Raw genomic sequence first — 26,747 nt, 5'->3', positions numbered from 1 at the left:
GCATAGGTTTTTATCCATAAAAAGTTACACTTCATTTATGCTGATTTCCTATGGATTCACTTTATAATATAAACTGGTGAGACAGTTTTTTAAAGTACTTGTAAAGAAACGAAAGATTTTTGAGTGTGTTTTCCAGTTTTTTAAGATACGGTTGGATTGTTCCAGATATAAAATGTTCACATAAATGGGTTTTCCTATTCTACATCTGATCTAAAAACAAATTTAAACTCATTTTCTTATATCATCGTTAAAATGAAAGGAAGGTTGTTTTGTATTTTTCAAAATACGAACGAAAATAGAATTAATAAATCAAGGGGGAAAAAACCAAGGAATTGGGAAGTGATAAATAATACCAGCAGGATGCTGGGCCAACGGGAGTGTCTCTCAAAATGTATCTGAAAGATTAACAAAGCATTTAAATGAAACTCAGCAGAAGAAAAGTAATATTCTAATAATAATATTTATATGTCATATTTTACTTTCACCAACATTCCACTTGAACATTATTCTATTAGAATATATGCTTTTTGCATTATTGCCAAGTGGATAAACTTAAGTGGAAATATATAGTAGCAGCAATACTTTTTTCTCTCTTGGATCCCTGATGTCCAGCATCTTTTAGAATATGTAATCCTTTATTCTTACTCTGCTCGGTCTACGTTTCTAATTTCAAGGTTACATATAAATAACATGAGACATTCTATTTGTGAACGAGGGTTTTTTTCTTGCACTTTTTTTGTAAGAGATTTTGATGGTTTCAAAATTTATTTTTAAAACTCTCCGGGCCCCTATCAACATAAAGCCTTTAAAAATGGCAGTGATATTATTTATTAAAATAGTGAAGAAATATAGTACCTTTGAACAGAGGCTGATCATTTTTTTCCCTCCTTTATTTTTCAGGCCATCCGTTGCACACTGGTAAACTGCACATGTGAGTGTTTTCAGCCGGGGAAGATTAACCTGAGGACTTGCGATCAGTGTAAACATGGCTGGGTGGCACATGGTGAGGAAAATCTGGACTTTTCTTCCCGTTCTCGTTATGTTCATGTGAATGTGCGTATTTTTTCAGAGCAGTCACTGGCCTGGCGAAGAGAGGGGTCAGCTGTGCTCCAAGTGTTAGTTAACATTCAGCCTGCAGCTCGCAAATAGCACATTCTCTGCTCCAAGAAGTGAGGCTGGGCGAGCCGCTCTCGGCAGAAGGGCGAGATGTTTATAGGACAGTTGGGCTGTGGGGTTCTGACTGAACATAGCCGCAGCCAGCCAGCACCAGGCCCGATGGAAACTCAAACATACCACAGTTGGCCTTTCAGGGCTTGGACCTCAGAGGGAAGCTGGCAAATCCTCTTTGCTTGAGGAGAACTCCTTGATGACTGCTCACCCTTGTCATATGCGTTAGGGGCTGCATTTATCCTCCCAGATGTTAAATTTTGTATGGTCTAAGGTGGGTAAGAGACTGAACGGGAACATTATTTGGCTGGTATCTGAAAAAATAATCTGTAAATACCCCCTTTCAGTGTGCGTTGGGATTGGAGGTGGCCGGTGCTGGTGGGGAGTGTGGGCTCTGTATAGGTGTGTGTCAGGGGCGAGGGTGACCCAGGGCCAAGGCTGGAAGTGTTGAGGCTTTCTGCCAGATGCACAGAGCTGTTCAGTCAGTGTGCCTTGACCAAGCATTTAACATGTTCTTAGGTATGGTTTATGTTTTTTACATTTAGGCGAAAGGAGACTTGGAAAGGAGCAGAGACATTTTCTTCACTTCCTAGACTGTAGAATTTTAAAAGATAGGTAATGTTTATAAAAGAAATCCTGGCTTGAGATTTTTTTGACAGCCTGGGGTATTGGCTCTTAAGTGGACATATTCTTCATTCCCAAGCAGTGCCAAATATCCAGTGGGTTGTATTTTTATAAATGTCATGTTATTCTAGCAAGATCTGAGGTAGCAGCACCGGGCCGTGCCGTGAAATGCTTTTAATTTATCATGTACCTTGCTTGTTAGGGCGTGTATCTGGCATTGTGAGGACATGTCAGCCATGTTTCTGTGAGAGAGAAGAGGTAGATACAGTCGTATGAGGGGAGCACACTGGAAGGGGTGTGCCTGGCAGACATAGCCACAGTCCCTTGGTGCCCCCAGGAATGGAACTCTTTTCTGCTACATCAGCACAGCCAAAATCTGTAACAACTCTCAGTGCAGTTGTGAACAATGGATGAGCTGCCATTACTTTGACCATTTGTGTTTATATGGTACTACATTGGACAATTTCTTCTCTCTTCCTATGTTAGTTTGCCAGGGCCGCCATAACAAAATACCCCAGCCCGGGTGGCTTGGAACATCAGAAATTCATTTTCTCACGGTTCTGGAGGCTGGAAGTCCAAAGTGAGGGTGTCAGTCGTGAAGGTTCGTTTCATTCTGAGGACTCTCTTCCTGGCTTGCAGGTGGCCGCCCTCTCGCTGTGGCCTCAAATGGTCTTTCCTCTGTGGGCGCATGCCCCTGGTGTGTCTGTGCATCCAGATTTCCTCTTCTTACAAGAATACCAGTCAGAGTGGATTAGGGCCCACCCTCAAGGCCTTAGTTTAACTTAATCACCTCTTTAAAGGCCGCCTCGCCAAATACAATCACCTTCTGAAGGACTGAGGTAAAGGCTTCCAGATATGAATTGGGGGGGGTGCACTATTCAGCCCATAGCACTTCCTAAATATCCTTCTTTCCCTGGAGTAGTACTGGCTTTGCTAGGTAATAAGAACAGAGCTGATGTCCCAAGTCCATCAAGAATCATGAAGGCGGCTTGGGTTCAAATCCCAGCTCTGCACCTTCACTGGCAGGTAGCTCAACTCTCTGCATCTCAGTTTTCTTATCTGTGATATAGGAATAATAATACCTACTTTGCCAGGATTATTGTGAAAATTAAACATAAAATATACGAAACCTTTAAAGTAAATAATACGTGTAAAAAAGTAACAAACTGGACAATGAATGAGCAATAAAGGCGAGTCAATCATTAAACAAAGGACTTTTCATTTACTCACAGTTTTTCCAAAGCCATCTTGTGTTACCATCATATATCTACTGTGGTAGCCTTGTGAGTATAAAAGTTTACTGTGTCACCAGTTTGTTTTATCTGTCCAACTTCCACATGTATATTACATTAGTAGTGTAATGGGGGAAAAAGGCAATATTTCTTCCTTTTTGAACAACATAAATTATTCTTGGCCAATGGTTGTTTCTAAAGCTTTCTGAAGGATGTGATTTTTCACCAAACTTGAATAAGGTATTTCTGTTACACCAAGCTGTGCTTTTCCTACTGTGTCATTAGAAATTCTGTGATTCTGGGATATTAATTTTGGAGTTTCTCAGATGTAACTTTCCCTCACCACCGTTATCACCTTGACCTCTCTTTTCCGCCACAACAGAGATATATGTGTATGCAATTCAAAATATGTACACGCAGTTAGACAAATCCCATTCTTCCCCTGTTCGTTAGGGCAAATGTGACAGTGAGGGGGTGGCTTCTAGCTTTTGAGTTGGCCTTGGGATGAGAGCGCCCACTCCTTTTGCCCTTAGCATTTCAACCAGTTGCTTCATTCTCTCCCCCTGCACAGAAGCCCTGAAATCATGTCTCCAAGTATTTTAGCTCAGAGGTGAGACACAGCCGTCTTCCTGGCCGCCTTACATAGTACGATGTCCCGTGTATAGAACAAAGAGGAAGTAACTTGTTTTTTCTAGTGTGTGATTTTTCTCTGAAAGTGTATGGAACAGCCATACAACTACTGAGATACATCTCGCAGAAGTGTTTCCTCGTAGCACTGAACACACTCCACCTATTTATTGCGCTGTTAAAAAAATTTTTCAGGGACCACCACGTGGCCGAGTGGTTAAGTTCATGCGCTCTGCCCTGGTGGCCCAGGATTTCGCCGGTTCACATCCCGGGCATGGGCATGGTACCACTCATCAGGCCATGCTGAGGTGGCGTCCCACATAGCACAACCAGAGGCACTCACAACTAGAACATACAACTATGTACTGGGGGTCTTTGGGGAGAAGAAGAAGAAGAAGGAAGAAAAAGAAGATTGGCAACAGATGTTAGCTCAGGTGCCAATCTTTCTTTTTAAAAAAAAAAGTTTCATGTTTGCTGCTAAAAAATAACCAAATGCACAAATCAGGTGTTACCTACAGAAAGAATTTTTGGAAATTTGTTGGCTTCTTTTGAATAAATGTCTTCCTATGTCTTCTTTGTTAGCAGCATCTTCAGTTTCTTCATAAGATGTTGGATTTCATGGATCATTATATATCATATGTGTATATATATATATATACACACTCACTCGTTTCATTGCCTTTCAGATTGCTTCTTAAACCTGCTTGAATCATTGACATTAGCTGCTTTATAAAAATCTTGAGAAAGAAGTTTTAGAAAATTAAAGGAGTGAGTGATTAATTCATCATACTGTAACACCTGAGTTGTGAAATTACTCATTGGGTTGTGGTGCTTTCACAAATTATTTCCTTGAAATCTTTAGCACCACTGAGTTAAGGCAGGGAGAAAAACAAAAACGGTTCCTTGACTACAAATGGGTATTTCCCACTGAATTAATAAAGGATTTCCTTCCCTTTTTCCCCCATTAAGGAATTTCAGCTCTTTCACTGTGATACTAGAAAACAGGGCTTTATTGAATTTAACTTTAAAACAACCTTTTTTTGGTATAGGATGTCCATGTCCATAGTGTATAACCCAGTTTCTAATTTTGTCATATTTCTGTTCTGAGTCCTTGGATAAAGCCCTCTGCCATGCTGCCACTTGATTCATTTAGCAACTATATTTTATCTGTTTGCTTTCTTTTCTTTGCTTTTTTCTCATTCACCTAAAATGATCAGAGTGAGTTTTGGGGGAAAAAAAGACAAAAAACATTTCCTGCAAGTTTTAATTCTTCTTGGTTCGGAAGTGCCAAAATGAGTTATCAGGATAAGAGCAGTAATGGGCTTCTTTTCTAGTGACATAAGTGCTTATGTTGGTAGAAATTGTTGCATTTTGAGCCTTTTGCACCACACTAAAGTAATAATTCTAACATACACAGAATTGAAGCTTCCACCAAAGATTTCGCATAGTCTTAGAAATTAGCAAGTATTACCAGTATATACCCAGTGGTAGGTAAGGGTGGGGGGTGGGAGGAACACTGCTCCCTATTCATCATTCTCCTTTGAGGAAGCTTCTTCTAATGAGAAGTCTTACCCCTAGGACTTCGTTGTCTTTGGGAAAAACTGGCGACATGGTGTAAAGGTTGAGAACTATTGTACCAGACCATTTTTATTATTTATTATTTGCAAATTAGTTTTAAAGTGCCTAGTCTAGATGAAGACTTTATTTCTAAACTGCTAAATTAATATAAATAAAGTAGTAAAAATTTTTAAAAAGTAAACTATATTCTAAGTGATTTTAGGAAATATTTAATGATAATCCAAGATAATTGGAAAATTGGGTTTTTTTTCGTGATGGGGTATATTTGATTTGTCTGTCGATAAAAGAGGTGGGAAGATTTTAGAAAGGTAATTTATTTCCTTTACTAGATGAGTAATTTTTACTTCTGATGAAGCCCATTTGTTAAAATTACTTTTAAAAAAAATTTCACTGTTTCTTTGTGTGTCTAGTAAGCATTTGGCCAAGGATATGAAGGTGATGAATAAAAAATGTATCCCATAGCTTAATGAACCCCACAGCAGCTTTCTCAGTGCAAATTATTTTCTTTATAGAATACTTTGACTTTACACCGAAAGGATGTGCCATTCCACCAAGCTTCATGAATGTTAGAATTTTCATTCATTTCCAAGCAATCGGAATTAACGCTAGTTAATTCCTTTGGCTGAGGTCTGCTTGTGAGAATGCTTGTTGCACTGGAGTTCTTGAGACATTTTCTTTATTATGTTCTATAAATGTGATTTCTCTTTACTACTTGCAGTTCATTCAAGGAAGAGATAGTCCCACTTTATTACTTTCATTATTTGTTCATCAAGCCAGCTACTTTCTTGCCAGTATCCACACTGTTCAGATTTTTTTCATGTCAATGAGCAGACTTGGCCTGCATCATGTGGATCATCAATGAATAGGTATTTATTAAACATACATCATATGTAAAGTACTGTGCCAAGGATCCTTTGGTTCTTCAGTTCTGTGCCACAGGAAATGGTGAGCAGCATAAAGTTAATTTAGTGTCAGATACCAACCAGTTTTATGGTTTAATGTAGTGTAAGACTTAATATTCATATAATCCATTAATTTCAAACCTTTCTTTTTTATAATTCACTGGAAGTAATTTTTCTCTTTTTTTCTCAGCGTCATTGAATTTGAATTCTCAGCTCCTTACTTGATATGTCTTATCAGAACAGAGGTATTTATAGAGACCCATACCCAAATTGAAAATATAGGATATGTTGTACACTAAAGCGAATACAATGTTATATGTCAGTTATACCTTAATAAAAGAAAAGAAAATATAAGACATCTCATTAAATTTTAATTTCAGGTAAACAACAAATAATTTCTTTTAGTATAGCATGTACCATGCAAATTTAGCTGAATGTCCTGTTTTTATTTGCTAAATCTGGCAAGTGTACACCTAAAAGAAAATCCTGGTTAGGCTTAATTTGCATAAATCAGGGGCATTGGTTTGGAGCAGTCTATAATCAAAAATCTTTTATGACAGTCCTACGTTTAGAATCTCGAGATCTCAGTTTTCTGTTTACAAATTCCTCAAATTTGTTGGCAGCCTGGTGCTTTATATGGACTTAAGCAAGGCGGATCAAAACCAGTAATTTTTCATTTTACCCCTTGAAAGGTCACATGTCTATTAGTTGTCCCAGTCTGTGCTCTTCTTATGAATTGTCTAAACATCTGTGAAAGTAGTTTATCCCCAACTGCTAACTGTAATATTCTCCCTGACTTGAGTCCAAAAGCCAGTATAACTAAAGTCGTAGTAACCTTTCCTTCCCCAGCCTCTTTCTTCCCAGTCTTCTCCCCCTCCCACCCCAAATGGAAGTCCTCCATCATAAGCAATAAAGCATGACAGTTCTCTGACATCATGCTCATTCTGAGTAACTCAGCAGCAGTTTCTATAAGATAATTTGTAAATTTGTCAAGATTAAGAGAGGAGGGTGAGTAAAGCTGAGTTTCCTCTGACAAAGGAAGGTAATGCTCCCAGATATTAACTTGTGAGAAAGCCCTGGACCCCTTTGCTGCCCTGAAGATTGTTCCAACAAGAGTGAATTTTGCTTTGGGAGAGAATTGTTGCAGGGGGTCATTTAGGATTTAGTGAAAAGTGTAAGAAAGGTTCTGGCTTGATTTCCTCCACACTGGGGAGTAAATGCAGGCTTTGCAGTGGCGCAAAGTGAGAACATGATCGTTTGGGAAGATGTAGGAGGTCATGCTTCTAGGGCTCTGGTTAGAAACACGTGGATAGAAACACCACAGTCCTCTTCCCCTGGTGCACTGGTTTGGAAGAGGTGACAACTGATACTTTCTAGTAGACTTAGTTCTTCCAGATTGTCATACTGAAACCTGGCTTGCCTAGCTGCCAAATCCTCTTTCAGCTAGGGAAACCAGCCCCTAGCTCTGGTGAGGCAGCTGGGTTCTGGTCTCTCCACGCACAAAGTCCTTGAACATTTCTCCACTTATTTTTACTTTAGAGTGCAAAAACAAGGCCATTTTCCTGCCTGGCACAGGAACCTTTTTTGCTTGACCTGAGGGCACCGTGTCCTCTTCTGCTTCTCTCCGTTACTCCCTGATCACAGCTGATATGCTTTAAAGGGAGGACGTCCTCACAAATGCAAAGGTTCGGTGCTTGATTAATGGCATTAACTATATTCTTATTGTGTCCCTGAGCTGCTTACTTTGATTTGTTTCTCAGCCTGCCCACCTTTGGGATGGGGCTTTGAACTCCCTAAAGTTTTTTTTTTTTAATCACAGCACAAACAGTGCCTCCCCTTCAAAGTCCTGGGCTCTCTGCCTATTAGCTTCCCAGATTTTTTTTCCAGCTCCATTTTATTCAGCTGGAACATAAGGTGCATCTGGTAAATTCTGGCCTCTAAAGTGTACAGGGCCGGCCCACTGCTGAGGAGTTTCTGGGGAGGATGTTGAGGTTGAAACCTACAGAGCTGAGCCCCAGTATATGAAGAAGCTTCAGGTGCACAAATGGGAGGCATGATAGAAAAGTAGGCGAGAGTACAACTCTGTTTAGGTTCACATCCTGGCTCTACCACCTACTATCCGTAGAACTGTGGCCAAGTTACGTACTCTCTGTTTTCTCATCTGTGAAATGTGGATAATAGTAGTGCCTAGCTTGTGGGGTCCTTCTTAGGATTAAACAAAATAATCCACTTAATAAGTTAGTTGTTTTTATTGCTAGACTCTTACAGAAATAGAACTTCAATCTTGAGGACATGACAGACATGTTTTCGTAGTTTAGTGGTTAAAAGTTGGGTGTGGCCAGGCATCTGGTCAAATCCCATGTCAGTGTCTAGTTAGTAAGCCCCAGTTCTTTTATCTGTAAATTCAGATATTAACAGGAACGTACCTAAATATCACAGCGAGGTTTTGAGGAGGATTAAATGCAAGAGTGGACTTAATGATAATGCCTAGAGCCTCACTTACGGTGCGGATGTGGAAGGGGGTGGGGTGAGCCGCCTTCCCCTTCCAGGGTAGGTTTCCTCAGTGCCCAGACAGAGTTTAGGTCACTAGTTCTTTTGGCTGTGGGGCCAAGTGTTCCCCAGGTGAACTTGTTTTCCCTAGCAAATCCAGTCCGGTTCCATACCTTCTATTTCCCCTAAAATGTCATTTGAGCCCTTATTTGCACAGAAGTCGGAAACACTGGATCCCTAAAGTCACATTTTGAGAAGTGCAGACCAGTTGAAATCGAATTGTAAGAGTACTTACCTGTCAAAACTCTAAAAACCAGAAGTAGATGAATTTTAGACAGTGTTAAGTCTACTTTTGCCTATTTTCACACCTATATTCTTGTATGCGAAGTGCTTTGATGGGCTAGCCACTTTATCATTTTATTGCACTTTATTACATCATAAATTTTTATATCTTGCTAACGATCCTACAGGAAGCTTAATTGTTTATAGGAACATCTTAATTAACTGGAGTTCACCAGGTTAAGCAGAACACAAATTGAAGGGGTTATAAATGAAGCATGCTCAGCTCCTCTTGTTTTACTCAGGATGCGCTGTTCAGATCCACTAAGGTTCTTCTGGGTCGTGGGGACCCAGTATGCCTCAGCAATATCATGTGGATGCTCTCGACCATTCTGCCTTCTCTACTGTATCATAAGTGATGACTTCTTCCAAGCTTGGCCATGCCCCTCCCACCCCTTTATTGAAGAATGAATTCACAGGGTGAAATTAATACGGTATATCAGAGAAATTCTGACTTGTATTGTGGGAGGCATAAAATGTTTATGAATCCTATTCCTTACCAGGTTTTGCCTTCTAGGAGGGTAGATGTTTGTAACTTTTCAAAAGCTTCTTGAATTAATCTGTTATTAGTTAGTGAGCATATAGCCAGCATTGTATAGAAAGTATTTTAAAGAGTTAACTGCCACAATTGGATAGACTCATGAGCAGTATCTCTTAAGGGGCTCAGTAGTAAGGTCCCTCTCTCCTTGGAGCTGCTCCTTGATACCCAGGGAAATCCCTACTCCTGGCCGCCTAGCCTGCTGTATGGTCAAGTGACACTAAATGTAAGCGCAAACCCATCTAATTGAAAGGATAGTTTGCATGGCCCAGCAATGCAAAGGAAGCTCTCAAACTGGCTGACCAATAAGGAAGCCACAGTTGTGGACCCGGGCACTTGAAATGGGGCTAGTCCAAATTGCAATCGGTTGTAAGTATAAAGTATACACTGGATTGGGAGATGTAATCTTTAAAAAAATATATAAAATATCTCATTCAGAATTGTTCTTATACATATTGATAATATTTTTGATGTATTGGATTACATAGAATAAGTTTTTAAAAATGTTTCATTGTGTTTTGTTTTTTTTTTACTTTTTAAATGAGACTAGAAAGATTAAAATTACATATGTGACTCAAATTATGTTTCTGTTCGACACGGCTGTTCTAGGTGTGAGAGAATATGTTTGGAGAATGAAACTTACTTAGGTTGAAGTGGTTTGCCAGTAGGGGAGTTAGTATGGGTGCAAGAATCCTGAAAACCACTCAGGCTCTTGTCCTTGCTTCCCCCATCACTGGGAACTCTTTTCCAGCCTTCGTGCCTTCACTCTTGCTGCCCTATTGATCCTGTCCAGTCTGTCCTCTGCCCTGGTCATCGGGGAAGAGGGATCTCCCTCGCCCCCAGGAGCAGTTGTGTTCCATTCGGTATGCTCTCTGTGCACTTCGCTGAGGCCGGAAGGGTGGTTTCTGTGTACGCCGATCCCTCTGAGGATGGGCGCTCAGGAAGGGCACTTCCTCCTCTCTGTGTGGTGATGCCCACTGCAGCATCTCCCACGTGCAGCGCTCGGAACAAAGGTGTGTGGAAACTCTGAAGTGTATCTGAGAGTCTCTGATTGCCAACTGCCAGTCTCTTTTCCAGCAGCCCCTTCCCCTTTTGGGTGGTAAGCACAGCCTGCAGACACCTTGCGTTTCTCTCTTCCAACCTTCAGTCTGCTATTTTCCTGTATGTCTTCAGACAACAAAACAAGTGAAGGGTGGGTGGGAGGTTTTAGTAGCCTAACTTACCAGGAAGTAAATTTTAGAGAAGTTAAATTTATTTGATCATTAACAGATGTTGGCATTTTTGTTTTATTCAGAAGATTTGGTCTTGAGTGAAATATCTTCTACTTTTATTCTCAAATACTCCTTTGCCTGCAAAAATCTGAGGATAAGAATTTCTCCCCTCCCCCTCTTTTGGCTGTTCTTGTTTTCCACTATCAGTAAAAATTAAAAAACAAATCAACCTCTAACATAAAAGAAAACACCTGTTTGGCTTAGAGAAATTGGCCAGGGAGGTCTTTTTCCTGACAGGCCAAAAGCGACCATCAACAGGGCCGCTTATAAAAAAAAAAAAAAGTCATTTTTTTCCTTTATTTCATGTGAGCATTGGCAGAAACTCTGGCAAGCAGTTCTTCATATTTTATTATGTTCTTGTCTGCAGAATCTCTGTCAGGCAAAAACCTTGTCAGCGGAAAACCTGTCGTAGGATCAGAGGAGACAAAAACAGGTGTCACACAGGCAGTCAAAACTGAAGGAAAAAAAAGATTAGGCTAAAGAGAGAGAGGCAGACAATTACATTAATGCCATTGCTTTTATCTTATAGATGTGTGTTATTATCTCGGGGTGCTGAGTGCGCAATTGCCTCAAAGAAAAGTAGACAGGAGACAAGGGGAAACTTGATAGTTATTAACTGAAGAGGCAGTGTGTCAAAGCTGGACGGGGTTCAAAGTTTTGCAAAGGAAAAAAACTGCAGGCAGCGAGCAACGGCTGTGTGGTTCTGCTTTCGGCTACATAAGCCTAGTAGCAATCTAACATTTTCTACTTGGAAACAGATCATAGAGAGAAAAATTAATGAAAGATTTCATTTGCAGGTTTTTGGGGGTAACATTTATTCTATATACATGCGACGGAATCATAATCTTTTCTCTCTCATAAAATCTTGCCACGATGTGAGACGTGGAAGGGCATGAAGACAGGTATTTGTCAGTTCAGCTGTGTTGTTTGGATATGTTTAAAACACCTATTATCAACACACTTTTAATTAAAAAAAGCTATTAAGAAGCCCTTTTACTAAGTGTGAACATCTGTACGTGCAAGCTGTAAATTAGGAGATCACATATGTGAGCCTCAGTCAGAGACTAAATGAACTTGGCAAGTGTTTTCTATTACTGGTTTTTAAATACAGTAAAATATCTAAGGGGAAAATTGCTACATTTAAAAATTTGGATTTATTTTTTTGTTTGTATCAGCACTGATTAATAGAAGTTTTCTTCTTATTAGAAATTAGAGTTGTTATCATATCAAATTGGTAACTGGAATTCAAAGAGCTAACCAGTATCTGCCCTGTTTCTTTGTTCACACATCTCAGGAGATTTATTTTCTGAAAGTTTGGACTCCATTAAATATTTGTAATGGTATAAACATTTTTGTTTTTGCCAGTGGCCTAAACTCTGAGAGCCATTTAGCCTTGCTGATAACTCATATATGTCAAATAGCCAACTAGCACAGAATGGGAGTGTTACTTGAAGCTTTCTCTGTCTGCTTAATTATACGTCGATCATATTAGTGGAAAAATCAGCAAGCATTGCTCTAGTCCTTAACATTTTTTGCTCATGCACTTAACAATTGGTTAGTGTAGACTTTTCCTAAGACTCAAGACTGCCTTCTTAACTCTTTTTATGAGCAAATCTTTATATAGGGTCTTTTATCCCGCTAGTCAAGGATGCAAAGCAGTTTGATACTTGACATATGCATTAAGCAAATCCGGCAATCCAGAAGAAAACACACATCAGTGTCAAAAGTGTGTGTGATAGGCCAGAGTTTTAAGGGATTACAGTGGGGAAAAAAAAGAAGATTGATTATAGATTTAGAATGAGATTTCAGGCTGACTTACTGAGAGAGGAAAGGAAAAATACTTGTGACACAAAGGTGACGTTCATTTAAAAAAAAAAAGACTGAATATAATCATTTCTTTCTTTTGGGTATTTCTTACCAGATGCTGACTTTTTGTATTGCTCTTCTCTCTCAATTTTGAAATATTTCTTTACTACATCTGATCGAGTTTAAAGCATATGTTCTTGGCGTTTACACTGTTTCCTTAGTGAAATTTTTTTTAGATGTATGCTACTTCCAGAAAATTAACTCTTTAAAGCTGATAAATTGGGGGCAGAGTGCTTATGCTCTTACGGAAGAATTAGGGTTCTGGTTTGTTTAAAATAAGGACTTACATGGTCTGTTCAAGCAGCAAATTTCAATGTTACCTTTAAAATGGGATGTTTTGTAGTCAGCGTACATTTAATTCATGGGTGCGTCAGTTAAATAAAGTGAGGTTTGTATAGCCAACTTTCAGCTAGCCTTGGCGACTAGAGTTGGATAGAAAAGCAGCAGTAATATAATAATCCCCAAACCTGGTTTCAGCAAGTAGATTCAATTACCAAAACTCTTCCTAGACTGACTGTCAAGTTTGCAGATTAAATTTTCTCTTTTCCCCTTACCACCTTCTGATGGAGCTGCTGCAAATGAGGAAGGACGTGCCGCCAGAAGTGGGCCATGCAAGGAGGAAGGAGAGGAAGTAAATGCAAAGACCTGTTTCATCTCCTAGCCAGGAGAGAGAGCTTCTGAGTGGCCAGGCGTTGACAGTCTACTTTCATGTGTTCCTCAGTCAGACTTTAATGATTTCCAAAGTCTGTTGTGAAGACTTTATTATGCATAAGGCCACAGGGGGGAAATGCCAATCAGTTTGAAATATTACCTATATAGTCTCAGGTGGAGCTCAGATTCTACCCTGGACTAATTGTGGGTGTTTGGGTGTGCATATCCACATGCTCTCAAAGCTACATGTCAACTGGGGATGATTAACATCCATAGGACAGTGGGGTCTCATTGGTACTGCTTTTGTCCCCATTTCCTTCCCTACAGGTTAGAATCACATTCATAATGGACTATAAGAGTATTCATATACTTATCCCTCATGTATTGAGGAACAAGAAAAAAATCAAGGACCATTCACATAAGGTTTTTAAGGTATAGAAATGCAATCAGGGTTTATGGAGGCTCAGTGGAGTTTTTTGACTTAAAAACACTGACACGCTATTTGTTCAAGAAAAAAAATAAACCCTTCACACATAAGGGCTGACAGTTTTTATCAGCAGGCTTGGGGATCAACTCTTTCAGCTACATATCATTCCTTTTCTTCTTTCCTTAAAAAAATTCTAGAAGCAAGCCTTCTCTCTCCATGGTATTAAATATCCTAATTAATTCAACCTTGACAGTTACGGTTAGAAAGTTGTGACTTAAATGGAACATGAGTTATTTTGTACTTAATTTGCTCCCAATTACATAGTTCTTTTCCCCAAAAGTAGTGAATAAAACGTGCAGATCTAAATATTACTTCAACTCATGAGAAATTTTTCTCTCAATAACAATCATTGTCCGCCTGCATGATTGATTTCTCGATTCACTAAAAAGTTTTTAATATGTCATCATTGCCATTTATTAATGTTCTCCCCAGGTGCTACAGCTTTTATTAGGATGTGGCTTAAAATCTACGGGTGGGTTAAGCTTTTGCCTTGTGCCCTGATGTTCTTTCCTAGTAGGAGAGTTGAGTCTTCTAATGGGAAAGGATTGATGTTATAATAATTCCAAAGGGCCCCTTTATGATGAAATTCTAAATACGCAAAATCCCATTAAACCTTTAGAAGTTCATGGGCTAGCCACGTTGAAATGACATATCATTATATTGGGTATAGTGTGCATGTTATAAAGTGTGGTATAATTGGAAATTATTGGTCATATTAGCAAGAATGAAGAGCCTCCCACCCTCATAAATTCAGAGGTTATGGCCTAGATATTTGAAGTAGGAAAGAGAACAATACTCTGTGTATAAGTAATTAAAACTTAAAAATCTGATCCCAGAAATTCCTCCAATAAAATCCTGTCACTAACAACTTTATTTTCGAACTCTTAAAGTGATCGTGGAAAGAATTTCATAAAACAGTACTTTAAAGACGTGTTAAATGTTAGTCTATTGAAAATTAAAATAATCATCTAGGACTCAGAGCTCCTGAAAACTGACCACTTGATGTTGTTAGAATTTGGAATCCTAAGGGGAGGTGAGGCAAGGGACGTGGACTTCTCGAAACAATTAGCCTTGTAATTTAAGGTTCTCTTGGCTTTTTCCCAAAATGAAAGGATAAGGCTTCTTTACTGTTGTTTGTTTTCACTTGTAAAATTGCTTCAAATTAGCATTTAAAAATTGGGAAATATCAAGGGCACGATTGGAAATTAGTGAAATAAAAGGTTTCCTTTTAGACCGTTTCATACAAATTTTTAATTGTTTTACTCTGCAAAGTAGGTGGCTTTGGAAAAAAATCTCTCCACTTGGCTCACTTCTTAGTTTATTGAATGGCTGTAACTTCTCGTGGCGGTGCCTCACCAGCTATGTGACGGAGTCCACTGGACATCAGGACCGAAATGTTTGAGCATATTCCTGTGAAAACCACCTAAGTCACTTGAATTTGGCTTTTAAAGAAAGTTATGTTTAAAAAAGTTGTGGAAAACTAAGAACTATAAACTATCACTGAGAGCCAATTTTCTAGGATCAGTGAAAAGCACTTTTATACTCCTACATTAAGAAAAAAAAGTATCTGAATATGTTCTTATTTCTGTGACCTTCACTGAAAATATTGGAAGTGAAGTCTGTAGAATTACAGGTTTACATTTATTTTAATTTATTTGAAGGTTGGGGAGCAATTCCTGCTATTAAAAAGTGAAATAAAAAAATAGTTATTCACATTTTATTTGATAGATGCAAGTTTTTTTTTTATAACCACCCCTCACCCACCCCTGGCACTATTTTATACATTTAAAAACTGAATTTTATAAAGGATGTTACTTTCTTCTCTAAGTCAGCAATATAGTTAAAAGCATATATTATGTTACGTTTATTAGAAATTTTGCATTACATTTTATACTTATTTTACATTTACATTACACACTTACATTAATGAACCACAAAAATCCTGGCTGTTGTCCTTAAAGTGATTCTGTTCTTAACAGAAATGAGTTTTCTTCATCCAGAATTACGTGCCATTTTTGGGTCTTGCGGCTTAGCCACCACTTTCCTTTGGAAAACTATAGATCCTATCAAAGTGTTTATTGAAATTATATACAGGCCTCAATTTCTCCTCTGTTTTATAGCCTGAAAATTACTAGTTTAAGCTTCTGTTTCTGGCATTCCAACGAAATCCAGGTAAATTACGCTCCCTCAGTAACCTAATTCACAGTTTAAGAAGCTCTTACTGTATGAATTATTTTTCCTTTTTCTAACTAGTAACCATACTATGCAGTTAAACCCTTTTTCCAAGTAAAATTCTACGTACTAAAAAGAAGTTAATTTATCTGTTTGCCTTTTTTTTTTTTTACTCTAGGCCCTTTACAAAAGAAAAATAATCTTTGTAGATGCTATTCTTACAGTCTTATTGTGTGACTGTTCTCTGATCCCTTTCCGCAGTCGTACTGTATCTTTTTCTATAGCTATAAGACCATGAATCTAGCACATCGATCACAAATCTAGTGATTTGTACTATGATTTTCATAATGTCTGTTTTCGTAATGTCTGTGCATTATGATCCAGCGTTTGCACCCTTATTGAGCTTATTTTCTTAAACAATTCTAGACTTTATACTGTTTTTACCTAGGAATCCATTGGATGCCCCCAAATAATGCTTGAAGTGGTAGGAAAAGGAATAAATTATGCAAAGTTAGTCAGAATTCCTGCCTGGCCAGCAGCCCCACTTCGCTCACTAAACCGCCATAATTACCTCCCCCCACTGTTCTGTGGAGGAGTGTGAGGAGCAAAGGAGAGGGCTGAGAAAGAGACATGAGTGAGATTAAGAATTTGGTGGCACAGTGGGATCATACATTTAGCCTTTCAGTGCAAATGCATAATGGCTTTTTCCTGTTCTTTGCACATTTAAGTGTGTTCATCCGTTTAACAGTATGAGGACTGAACACTGGAGTGGTTATGTTTGAGACACGGTTGCTGCCTAAGATCCAAGCTCTTGTGATAAAAAAGCACATAAGAGACCCAGTAAATGGGCAGCATATGGTTGGGATGTAGATGTACATGACTGGCACACGGAAATGCCATCATTGTTCAGACAGTTTGCTCTTAGATGTGGGGACCTCTCAGGCTTCATGGAAAAAGAAAACAGAACTTGAATTGAAGATGGAAGAAGAAGGTAGTCAAAAAGGTAAATAAGAAAGAGGAAAGGCATTTGAGGAACAGCATTGAAAATAAAAAATCTAACTGAGCAGATGTAACCCTGCTCATCTCTCCAGCCTCATCTTGAACTGCTCTCCCTTGTTCATGTCCTAGCAGAATTGGCTTTGCCTGGGACACTCCACCCCAACTCTGCACTGAAATTGTGTTCTCATGTCACACACCCAGTTTGTAATTCTGTGTGTTAATGTGTACTTGTTAAAAGTCTCTTTTCCTCATTAGTGTATTAGCTTCAAGAGAGCCTGAATCATGTCTATTTTGTTCTTCACTAAATCTATAAAACTTGATGGAGACCTGGAAATAGTCATTTAGTGTTCAAATATTAAAGTACTAGGAATGTTTGGAAGGCAGTGGGTAACTCACTTTGGTTGGAACAGAGGGCCTGTGTCAGAGTTACTAGGATGGAAAGTAAATCGGTCTGTCCAAGCTCTTCTGACCCAGCTTAAGGATTTTGTACTGGGGGGTGGGGGGCAACATTGGGAAGTTTTGAGCAGAGAAGAGACATGTTCTAAGCAGTCTTTTGAGAAGACTGACTTGAAGGTTATATTTAGGATGTATTAGGCCAGAGAACAGAGGTGGACCAGACCAGCTGGGAGTCACTTGCAGTGATGGAATTAGGAGAGTCTAAAAACTTGCACGTAAGTGGTAGAAGTTAGGGCAGAAAGAAGGGACTGATCCAGGGAAAACTGAAGTGGAAAAGTTCATGGGTACTAAGTAGTCAGAGATAATTTTGAACGTTCTCGCTATATAGTGTTCAGTGAGAAAAACAACATCAACAAGATAGAAACGTGTATCTATAGTGTGAGCTCAACTACAGACATGCATTGCTTAACAAGAGGGATACGTTCTGAGAAATGCATTAGGCAATTTCGTCACTGTGTGAACATCATAGAGTGTACTTAGACAAATCTAGATGGTATAGCCTACTGCACACCTAGGCTGTATGGTACTAATCTTATGGGACCACCATCATATATGCAGTCTGTCGTTGACTAAAACATCTTTATGTGGTACATGATTGTATACGAAACTATGGATTGAAAAAAGTAGATGCAACTACATCAACATGTAGATAATAGTTGCCTTTGGGTGGGTGGGATTATGAATGGTTGTATTTTGTTTGTTTTCCTTTTTCTTGAATTTGCAGTTTCTCAATGAGCACCTGTGACATATCCAGTCAGAAAATACCAAAAAAAAAAAAAAAAAAAGGTTTGATTTCAAGCATTTTGGCTTAGTTTCTTAGTCCTATCTTTCACAGCAATAGGGGTCAAGGCCATGTTTGGAGTTGAGGTCATGGAGCTTGGGTAGAACTCAATTTATAGGTGAGGGATGACCTGCGGAGTGTGAATAGTTGGATTCCTAGAGGCAGACTGTCACAGGTGGGCAGCTGGAGAGGCAGCCCCTCAGGAGTCCTGATGGTTCCCCTGCATCTCAGTTGATTTCCCCTCCAAATTCCCCAAACTAGAAAATCTTAGTCCTCCTGTAACCCTGCCTCATCTTCACTCCAAGCATCTGTTTTCTTCCCCCTGCTTCTTGGCTTGGTCTTGATTCTGCCCTCCCTTTCCTTTCTCCTTGAATTAAGGTAGTGGTCTTCAAGCTATTGGCGTGCCTGCCCCCAAAAGAATTTTGAAAACCAAGAGCCGTCTTAACATTTTCATACACTAAGTAACCTGCCAAGGTCATATAGCAAGTAGGTGGCAGAGCTGGGATTTGAACACTTGGTGTCTGTCTGTCCTTAATCTGGAGGACACCAAGCACTTTTAAATGTTGAGAACTTTAAATCATTGTTTTAAGTCATTGTTTTTTCTCCTAAACTGTTACTTCCGATTTACTTCCCCCAAATAACATTACCATAAATGCAGTCTTATATTTGCTGGAAAGTCTTTTATCATTCAACTTATCATACATGTCTGCAATGAAAATTAAGAAAATAATAAATCTATGAATGGAAATTTTATTATTTAATTTTGATCAAAGCAATGTAAATAATGCAAATTTTCATAATTTGTTAAACATAAATGGGTTTTTGTCAGAAATACGTGTGTCAATAAAATGGATGGGGCTGTAAATTTTCTTCTTCCCAGATTAGTTCATGTAACCGTGGACTCATTCTAAGAAAGAGAAAAGGTATACTATCAATTCAAGTCCCAATGTTCATTTTTACAGATGTAACTGCTGAAACACCTGTTCACGTGAATTGGTGGGACTAGGAACTTTATCACATCATCATTCAATTCTTAGAAATCATTTCAGATTAGATGCCAAGAATTAACACAATGATCAATTAGTTTTGTTAAAGGAAAGAAATGGAAATCACCCACCTTATTACCCAGAAGTTGTTATAGTCATTCACTTTCTCAATTTCTGGAAAAAGACACTCACAAGACATATCAAATGCCTATTTATAAATATAGCTGTTAGTCTTTCATTTAGGGGCAGATTGTTTATTCTAGTATACGCAGAAAAGATTGAGAAATTAGTTACTCAAATAACTTCTGCAAAATGTTGTTTTTTTTTTTAAAGGAGATACTTTTATCTTACCACTGCAGATTTAGCTATCTTAATTGATGAAAATTTCCACCAGTGCTCTCGGTCAAATTAGGCTGCCAAATCTAACTTCATTTTCATTGGAAAAAATTAAGCTCACATTTCAATTCAAATAAATGTATTAGTATGCATTTCGAGAAAAATTATAAAAACATCAATAAATTATGATCGCTAAAACAGTTCAGAATAAAATGTGGACTTAATAAAATTAATTTATTCAGTTATAATAGAAATGCTATTTCTCATTACTCAATTAGCAATGATGTACTATAGTGTATAACTTTTTTTTTAATTTTATTTTTTCCTTTTTCTCCCCAAAGCACCCCCAGTACATAGTTGTGTATTTTTTTTTTTTAGTTGTGAGTCCTTCTGGTTGTGGCATGTGGGATGCCACCTTAGCGTGGCCTGGTGAGTCGTGCCATGTCCGAGCCCAGGATCCGAACCGGGAAACCCTGGGCCTCCGAAGCAGAGCACGCGAACTTAACCACTCGGCCATGGGGCCAGCCCCTAACTTAAGTTGGCATTAGATCATAACTTATTATAATTTTACTTTTATTAACAAGATGTAGAGAATTTTATAAGATGAAAATGATAATCATAACTGAAATAAACGCTTTGATATTATTTGATTAAATGGGTTATAACTACCTATTAAGTGATAAACATAGTTTCTGCAAGGAATCGTGTAAAACTTCCATCCACAGCCTACCCAGTGCATCTTGCAAATTTTGTAGGTCCAGGAAAATATGGAATTTAAAGCTGTTGGCATCACTTACATGTGTTCAGGGGCTTTTCTTCCCAGTTGATGATACCTCCTAGGGATGAGTATCAGGAAGAGTCGGAAAGAATCATTTCCCTTTGAGTATGTCGGGGGCAAAGCCATTTTTCGTCTTGGACATTTTTGCTTTGCTCTCATCAGATACTTTGTGAAGAGTGATACATTATTAAAATAGGTGGGAATTCAAGAGGGGAGTTCACTACTGTTGCCCCACTTTATCCTCTATGTGAATTCTGAATATTCCCTAAATATCAGGTTCTAGCTACCCTTTACTTGCATGTGTGTAGTCAGGGAAAGAGGGCCCTTTTCCAGGTTCTTGGCGCTTATGTTAATTATTAAAGGAAGCGTCCACATAGCAATTCAAATCCTCAATGATTTTGGCATCCAGGAGAATTTTATGCCCTGGGCCAGTGCACCATACAAGTCAAGCCCGAGTACACCTTTATTTTGAAAGAAAGAAGGGTACAGTTTTCAAAGGAGAGACGGGAATGGATAACATCCGTGTGAGCCTGCAGGCCTGTTGTCAGGTGGATCTGTTTTAGGCAGGAGTAAATATGGGATGGCAGGATCTGGAAATCGAGTCCCGCTGTCTGCACTCCTCCTGAAAGGCCTCCGCATACCCCAGCTTTAGGCATATCATAGTCTGAAGTCCACCGCGTCAAGGCATCACCAGTGGAGTATTGGCAGAAATTCCCTATTCTGTTCACTTGGCTCTGGGCCACCCCTGCCTCCTGACTCTGTCTCTGTGATTTTCAGTGTGGCCTGTGTATGGGGTGCATGTCAGGGTCACCTCTTGTAATTTTGCAAAGTAAACATGACCATCTCCCTCTTGAGTCGCCTTCTTTAGGGGGTTGAGGTTCTGTCCTTGAGGTTCATTCAGCACCTTTGTCAGCTGCTGTTACTGCTAACCGTGTGCCGTGTCCCTCCAGCTGACAACCATTGCTTTAATTAAACTTCTAGATTCTTGTCAGATTTTTATGTCTAAACTTAGAATCATTTTCATCTTATAAAATGTTTATTATTTTCTATATCCTGTGATCAAGAGATAAAATTACATTATTAGCTTTCCACAGGTTTTTGCCTGTAGTATTAAGGCTCCTTACCGTCTGCCCATCTGACCTTTTTGGACTTATCTCCAGCTGTTTGCCTAAAGTGTTAGATATGCTTTGGATATTCAGTTCTCTTACTCATGCCGCATTAGTTCAGTGGTTCTCAAAGTATGGTCCCTGGACTGCAGCATCAGCATCTTGTGGGAACTTATTTGAAATGCGAGTTCTTGGACCCAAGGAGTCCGAAACTCTGCGGAAGGTGGCCCAGCAATCTGTGTTTTAACAAGCCCTCTAGCTGATTCTGTGCACATAATGTTTGAGAACCCTGCATTAGTTCATCTACCTACATTGCTCTCTTCTCTTCTTGCCTGCTGAATTCCTAGTTGTCTTACAAGACTATGCTTTCCCGGCAGAGTTGCCCTCTCTTCTGTGTCCTATAGTACTTTATGAAATCTCTTTTATAGCATTTATATTGCTTGTGTCTGTCTACCTTTGAAGGTGGAGGCCACAACATAAATTACTTTTGCATCTGCATGCAGTGATAAGTTATTAAGTTCTGATGAATAAATGAATGTATGCATGAATGAAAGAGAAGAGCGTTTTAGGAGGAGTGGTGATCAATAAGGTCAGCTGCTGTGGAGAGATCATGGAGAATAATGAAGGAAAAAAGCTATTGGATTTCATAGTCAGGCAGATGTTGGTGACCTTTCAAATGCTTGCTCTAGCAGAGTGATGGGCAGGAAGCCCAGATTGCTAGGAGTTAGGGACTTCCTACCTGATGAAGACTTTAGAAAGTTTCCAGAGTTTCTTATTGACTGTTTATCTGAACATGTGGTGGAAACAGAATTTTCTTGGGAGAAATAGCTAAGTGACCTTAGGCCAGTTACTTAACCTCATTGAGCCTGGGATCTCCAAATAGACAATATTAGTAACACTGTATGTTTTTAATTTTTTTTAAAAGATTAAGCAAGATCATTTTAACCCCATAGAATGATGCCTGACATTACTTAGTACTTAAATGGTCATTTCCTTTACGCCCCCCCCCCCCACAAAGACATAATTATTTTTATTTATCAATGTTGAAGGCGTCCATCATACTTTGTAAATTTGTGTAAGGTATGAAATTGTTAAGGATACTCTCATTCCAGTTGTTGGAGAAATTGTGAATTGCATTTAGCTTGGCACTAAAATACCTTAAGTTGAACCACGACAGCTACTTTGAAATTACATGGTACCCAGCTGGAGAAGCATCCCAAAAGGTAGTTGTCTTAGACACGGCTCTTTTAGATATAAGTTGTGGAATCCTACTTCAAACAGACATTAAGAGAGGGAGAGAGGGATTTTTTTGGCTTGTGTCTTGGAAAATTCCAGCGATGGTGCCAGCCTCAGGCACTGCCCTATCCACATCTTCTCGATCAAACAATATTGTCAGCACTTGGTCTTCTCAGACCATCTTGCAGCGTAGCTGCAACTCCATGTGATTTTTGTTCTCAAGTATATTTACCAGCTATAAATTTTGGGGAAAGAGAACTTAGTTCTAACTAAACTTTAGGTCTAACTAAAATTCTGGATTCAATCTTACTGTTCAGACTTAGGTCACTTGTTCATCCTTGAACCACTTGCTGTCGCCAGGGGACTGGGATATACTGGTTTTCCAGGCCTGGCTTAAGAAATATTTAATTCTATGAAATAACTGGTACTGAGTGCAAGGGAACAGTGGTTCCCAAAGGGAAATCCAATTTCTATTACCAGCATGAAGGGGAGTAGATGTGAAAAAGGCAAAACAATATCATCTTACTGGATAGAAAAATGCCTTTTCAAACTGTGCTGCTGGGAACTCTAGAGGTCCCACTGAGATACTCAAACAAGTTGAAGGGAAGAAGAGAGGACACAGAGTTGGAAGTTCCCTGATCCATGCTCACTCTAGCTTCACCAAGAGTGACTTCACTTTTATACATTTTGTATACCCAATTTCTGGTTAAGATTTCATTTGAAAACGGAATTTTGGCAATAGTATTGGTATAGGACAATTTAGCAGATGGTTAGCCCCGTAAAGTATAAAAGGGTAACCATCTTTTCCCACTCTATCCTGCTGAGCAAGTTCTTGCCCTTCCTTTCCTTTCTCCTCGTTGGCCCTACCCGATTCCTAACTCTGCTAAGATCCAGACTTGAATCCTCCAGGCAGGCGGACAGGAAGATCATGACATTAGGCAGAAGTCTAGTTCTCAGTTTACCAGTATCATGACACAAAAAAATCATCACTTACCCTTTGTTCACCAAAGAGATAGCCCCAAAAGTTGTCAACAACTTGGTGACTCAGTATGATCCAGCAATTATAAAGCAGAAAATTTGGGTACATTCAAGAAATTTGATAGATCATAATCTTTGATGATATGTTTATGCTGAAACTTGCAGTTGACATCGGCAAGCTGGGCAGTTTAATATTTTCCAAGCCTTCATCTTACGGCTCATCTCTCGGGTAATTGCTGCTTAAATCACACTCTTAGGGCTTTTTCCTTTTCTACTACTGGCTTTCTTTAAATATCCAACCCTTCCATCCTTCATATCAGAGCCCACATGTGGCCAGGTGCTTATTTGTGTAAATAAAGTTTTATTAGAACACAGACATGCCCATTGGTTTAAGTCTTATCTGCTTTCCCTCTACAGTTGTCCTCACTTATCCATGGGGGATATATTCCAAGACCCCCAGTGGGTGCCTGAAACTGCAGGTAGTACCACAACCTTTGTATACTATGTTTTTCCCAAATATACATACCTATGATAAAGTTTATAAATTAGGCACAGTAAAAGATTAATAACAACTAGTAATAAAATAGAATAATTATTACAATATATTGTAATAAAAGTTACCATAGATCTTAGCAACCTCAGCATATGATTTATTTTCTTTCCTTATTAAGTTGAGAACTTTTACCTTTTCACTGAAAGGAAGCACTTTTCGGCTTCTCTTTGGCATATCTGAATTGTCAGCGTCACTACTCTTGCGCTTTGGTGCTAGTAAGTAAAATAAGGGTTGCTTGAACACAAGCGCTGCGATACCATGACAGTCAATCTGATAACCAAGATGGCTCTTACGTGACTAATGGGCAGATAGTGGACATGCTGGACAAGGGGGTGATTCACGTCCTGGGGGGACAGAGTGGAGAGTGCACAATTTCATCACACTACTCAGAACGGCGCTCACTTTAAAACTTATGAATTGTTTATTTCTGGAATTTTCCGTGTAATATTTTCGGACTTTGGTTGACCACGAGTAATAGAAACCATGGAAAGTGAAACCACAGATGGGGCAGGGAAACTACTATGTAATAGCAGAAGTGAGTAGTTGTGAAAGAGAACGTATGGCCCAAAAGCCTAAAATATTTACTATCTGGCCCTTTACAGAAAAAATTGTTGACCTCCGCTGTATATTTGTATGTCTTATAACAGTATTGCAACTTCTTGACATGTAGGGTACTTATGAAGAAGAATCAGGTAACGTCCTTACAATACTCTCACTCTCTTATGTTCTCAAAAGCATGTCTAGGGAAATATTTTTGCCTCACCTATTTGACCTGTGGTCTTTCAACTCTCTGAACAACTTCTCTTTGTTTCTGTACCCCCAACAGTTCAGTCCTCTTCATCTTCCAAAAGTACCAGCCCTTTGTAGGGAGTGGGAGGAGAGGAGTGACAGCTTTCCACCTGGCCCTGGAACACATTGGTACACACACCTGCATATGCTTAATGCATAGATACAGGGTCCAAACACATGGACAAACATCACGATTTGGTGCATTTTGTTTCCCCCCTACTGAACCCTCTTGATTTCATATTTGTTGTGGTCATAGCAGTGTATTTTGTGAAGAAGCGTTTGATATGGGCCGGGAGGGTTGATGGAGGAAAATGGAGGAGGAGCAGATGTCTTCCGGTCTGGTCACTGGATTCTGTAAGCGCAGCAGCCACTCATCAGAAGGCTGAGTAGTTAAGCTGTACTTGAAGAACCGGGATAATAATGCCTCTTTGCTGCATTTTTGCAGTCTAAATGCCCTGTGGAGTGAGAGAAGACTTCAATCCCTAGGCTTGTGAATCCCTTATCTTTCCCAAACGTTAAATTAATTTTTAAGGCTATTTATTCAAAGTTGACTTAACCACTAGAATAGGAAAGATCAGACAAATCAGCTGCACGAAATGAAGTATGAGGAAACCCGAACTCTTTGACAAAGTATTCCTGGGAGTAAATGTGTTGAATGAAGCCAGCGGGTAAATGATAAGGGCCTTTACACTGTGGATGTAAGAAAGCAATTTATCAAGAGTACATGAACTCTCTAGTGACCACAAGTCAGGAAGAAACGAGAGTGGAGGAGGAGCCCTGAAAAAATACATTTGAAATACTAAAAATCGTGTGTGTGTGCGTGCACTTTTAAATACTGGCATTAATATGCAGAAATACTGGTATATTAAAATAAGAGTCGCTCAGAGTGCACATGTACAGTAGTCTATACTGTCGTGGGATTAGGTTTTAGGAAGAGTGGTTGAGAAAGGCCAGGCAGTGGTTTAGGACTTGCAGAAACCTGGGGTACGCTCAGGTCTAGTTACAATTTGAGCCCGATGGTGATTGTCTTATGTTTATTTGCCTGACTCATGAGATTAGATGACTGTCTTTCAAGCTCACATGTTTATCTGTTTTAATCTCTAGAAGGTCATATGCATGTAATTCTGACAGCTGATCTAGTGCTTTTGTGTTCTCTCAAGGAGTTCAAAGCTCATCAATCTTTGCAGCATCTCTTTGAGCCCTCTAAATGAGACAATATTATCTTAATTGTTCACTTTAGAGAAACCAAGGAAAATTGTAGTTACATTATCTGCAGTAGGGTTCCCACAAACTTAGATAAGGGTGAGGACTAGAATTTTTGACCTTATCTTGGCTTTTAGATCTAGGGGAGAGATATAATTTCTTAGATTTGAGGAGAAAAAGACCTAATTGTTGAAATATTTCGTTTCATTGAAAGTATTTACTCTGAGAATGGTCATCCTCAGTTTTCTCTACCGAAATAACACAATTAGCTCTCAAACTTTGATTTTAGTCATTTTTTTCTTTTTTCATCTGACACTAAACTATTGTCAGAGCTATTAACAAAGTACTAGATTGTGACTTGAAGGTCTTTTTCTTTTGTTTCTCCTGGATAATTTTTAGAGAACATGTCACTGAACACTAAACTATCTGACACATGAACAGCAGGTGGAAAATTGGGAGAACTAAGTCTTGGGACAATCACCCTTAGCTAATTTAACTGGATTTAAATTACTAGCCCTCCACACAGATGTCAGCTTTCTTTATTCCCTCTAAATTAGCCCCTTTACCCCTGTGGTCTAAAGAACTCGCTCCTCTTCCTCTTT

At 39.1% G+C, this 26,747-nt stretch overlaps 1 protein-coding gene across 17 annotated transcripts in view; it reads left to right on the top strand.

Moving 5' to 3' along the window:
* The window catches only part of BNC2 (basonuclin zinc finger protein 2), a 416,788-nt gene that overhangs the window by 266,665 nt on the left and 123,376 nt on the right, over positions 1-26,747 (top strand). For all 17 annotated transcript variants that reach the window (XM_070589725.1, XM_070589739.1, XM_070589737.1 and 14 more), the window contains one exon: positions 901-1,003. In XM_070589725.1, the coding sequence (XP_070445826.1) occupies positions 901-1,003 (103 nt within the window). The remainder of the gene's footprint in view (positions 1-900; positions 1,004-26,747) is intronic.

The sequence above is a fragment of the Equus przewalskii genome, chromosome 22, assembly GCF_037783145.1.
Source record: "Equus przewalskii isolate Varuska chromosome 22, EquPr2, whole genome shotgun sequence".
NCBI classification, from domain to species: domain Eukaryota; kingdom Metazoa; phylum Chordata; class Mammalia; order Perissodactyla; family Equidae; genus Equus; species Equus przewalskii.
Note: the sequence above shows the minus strand (reverse complement) of the source record. Positions and strands in the feature narration are given on the sequence as shown.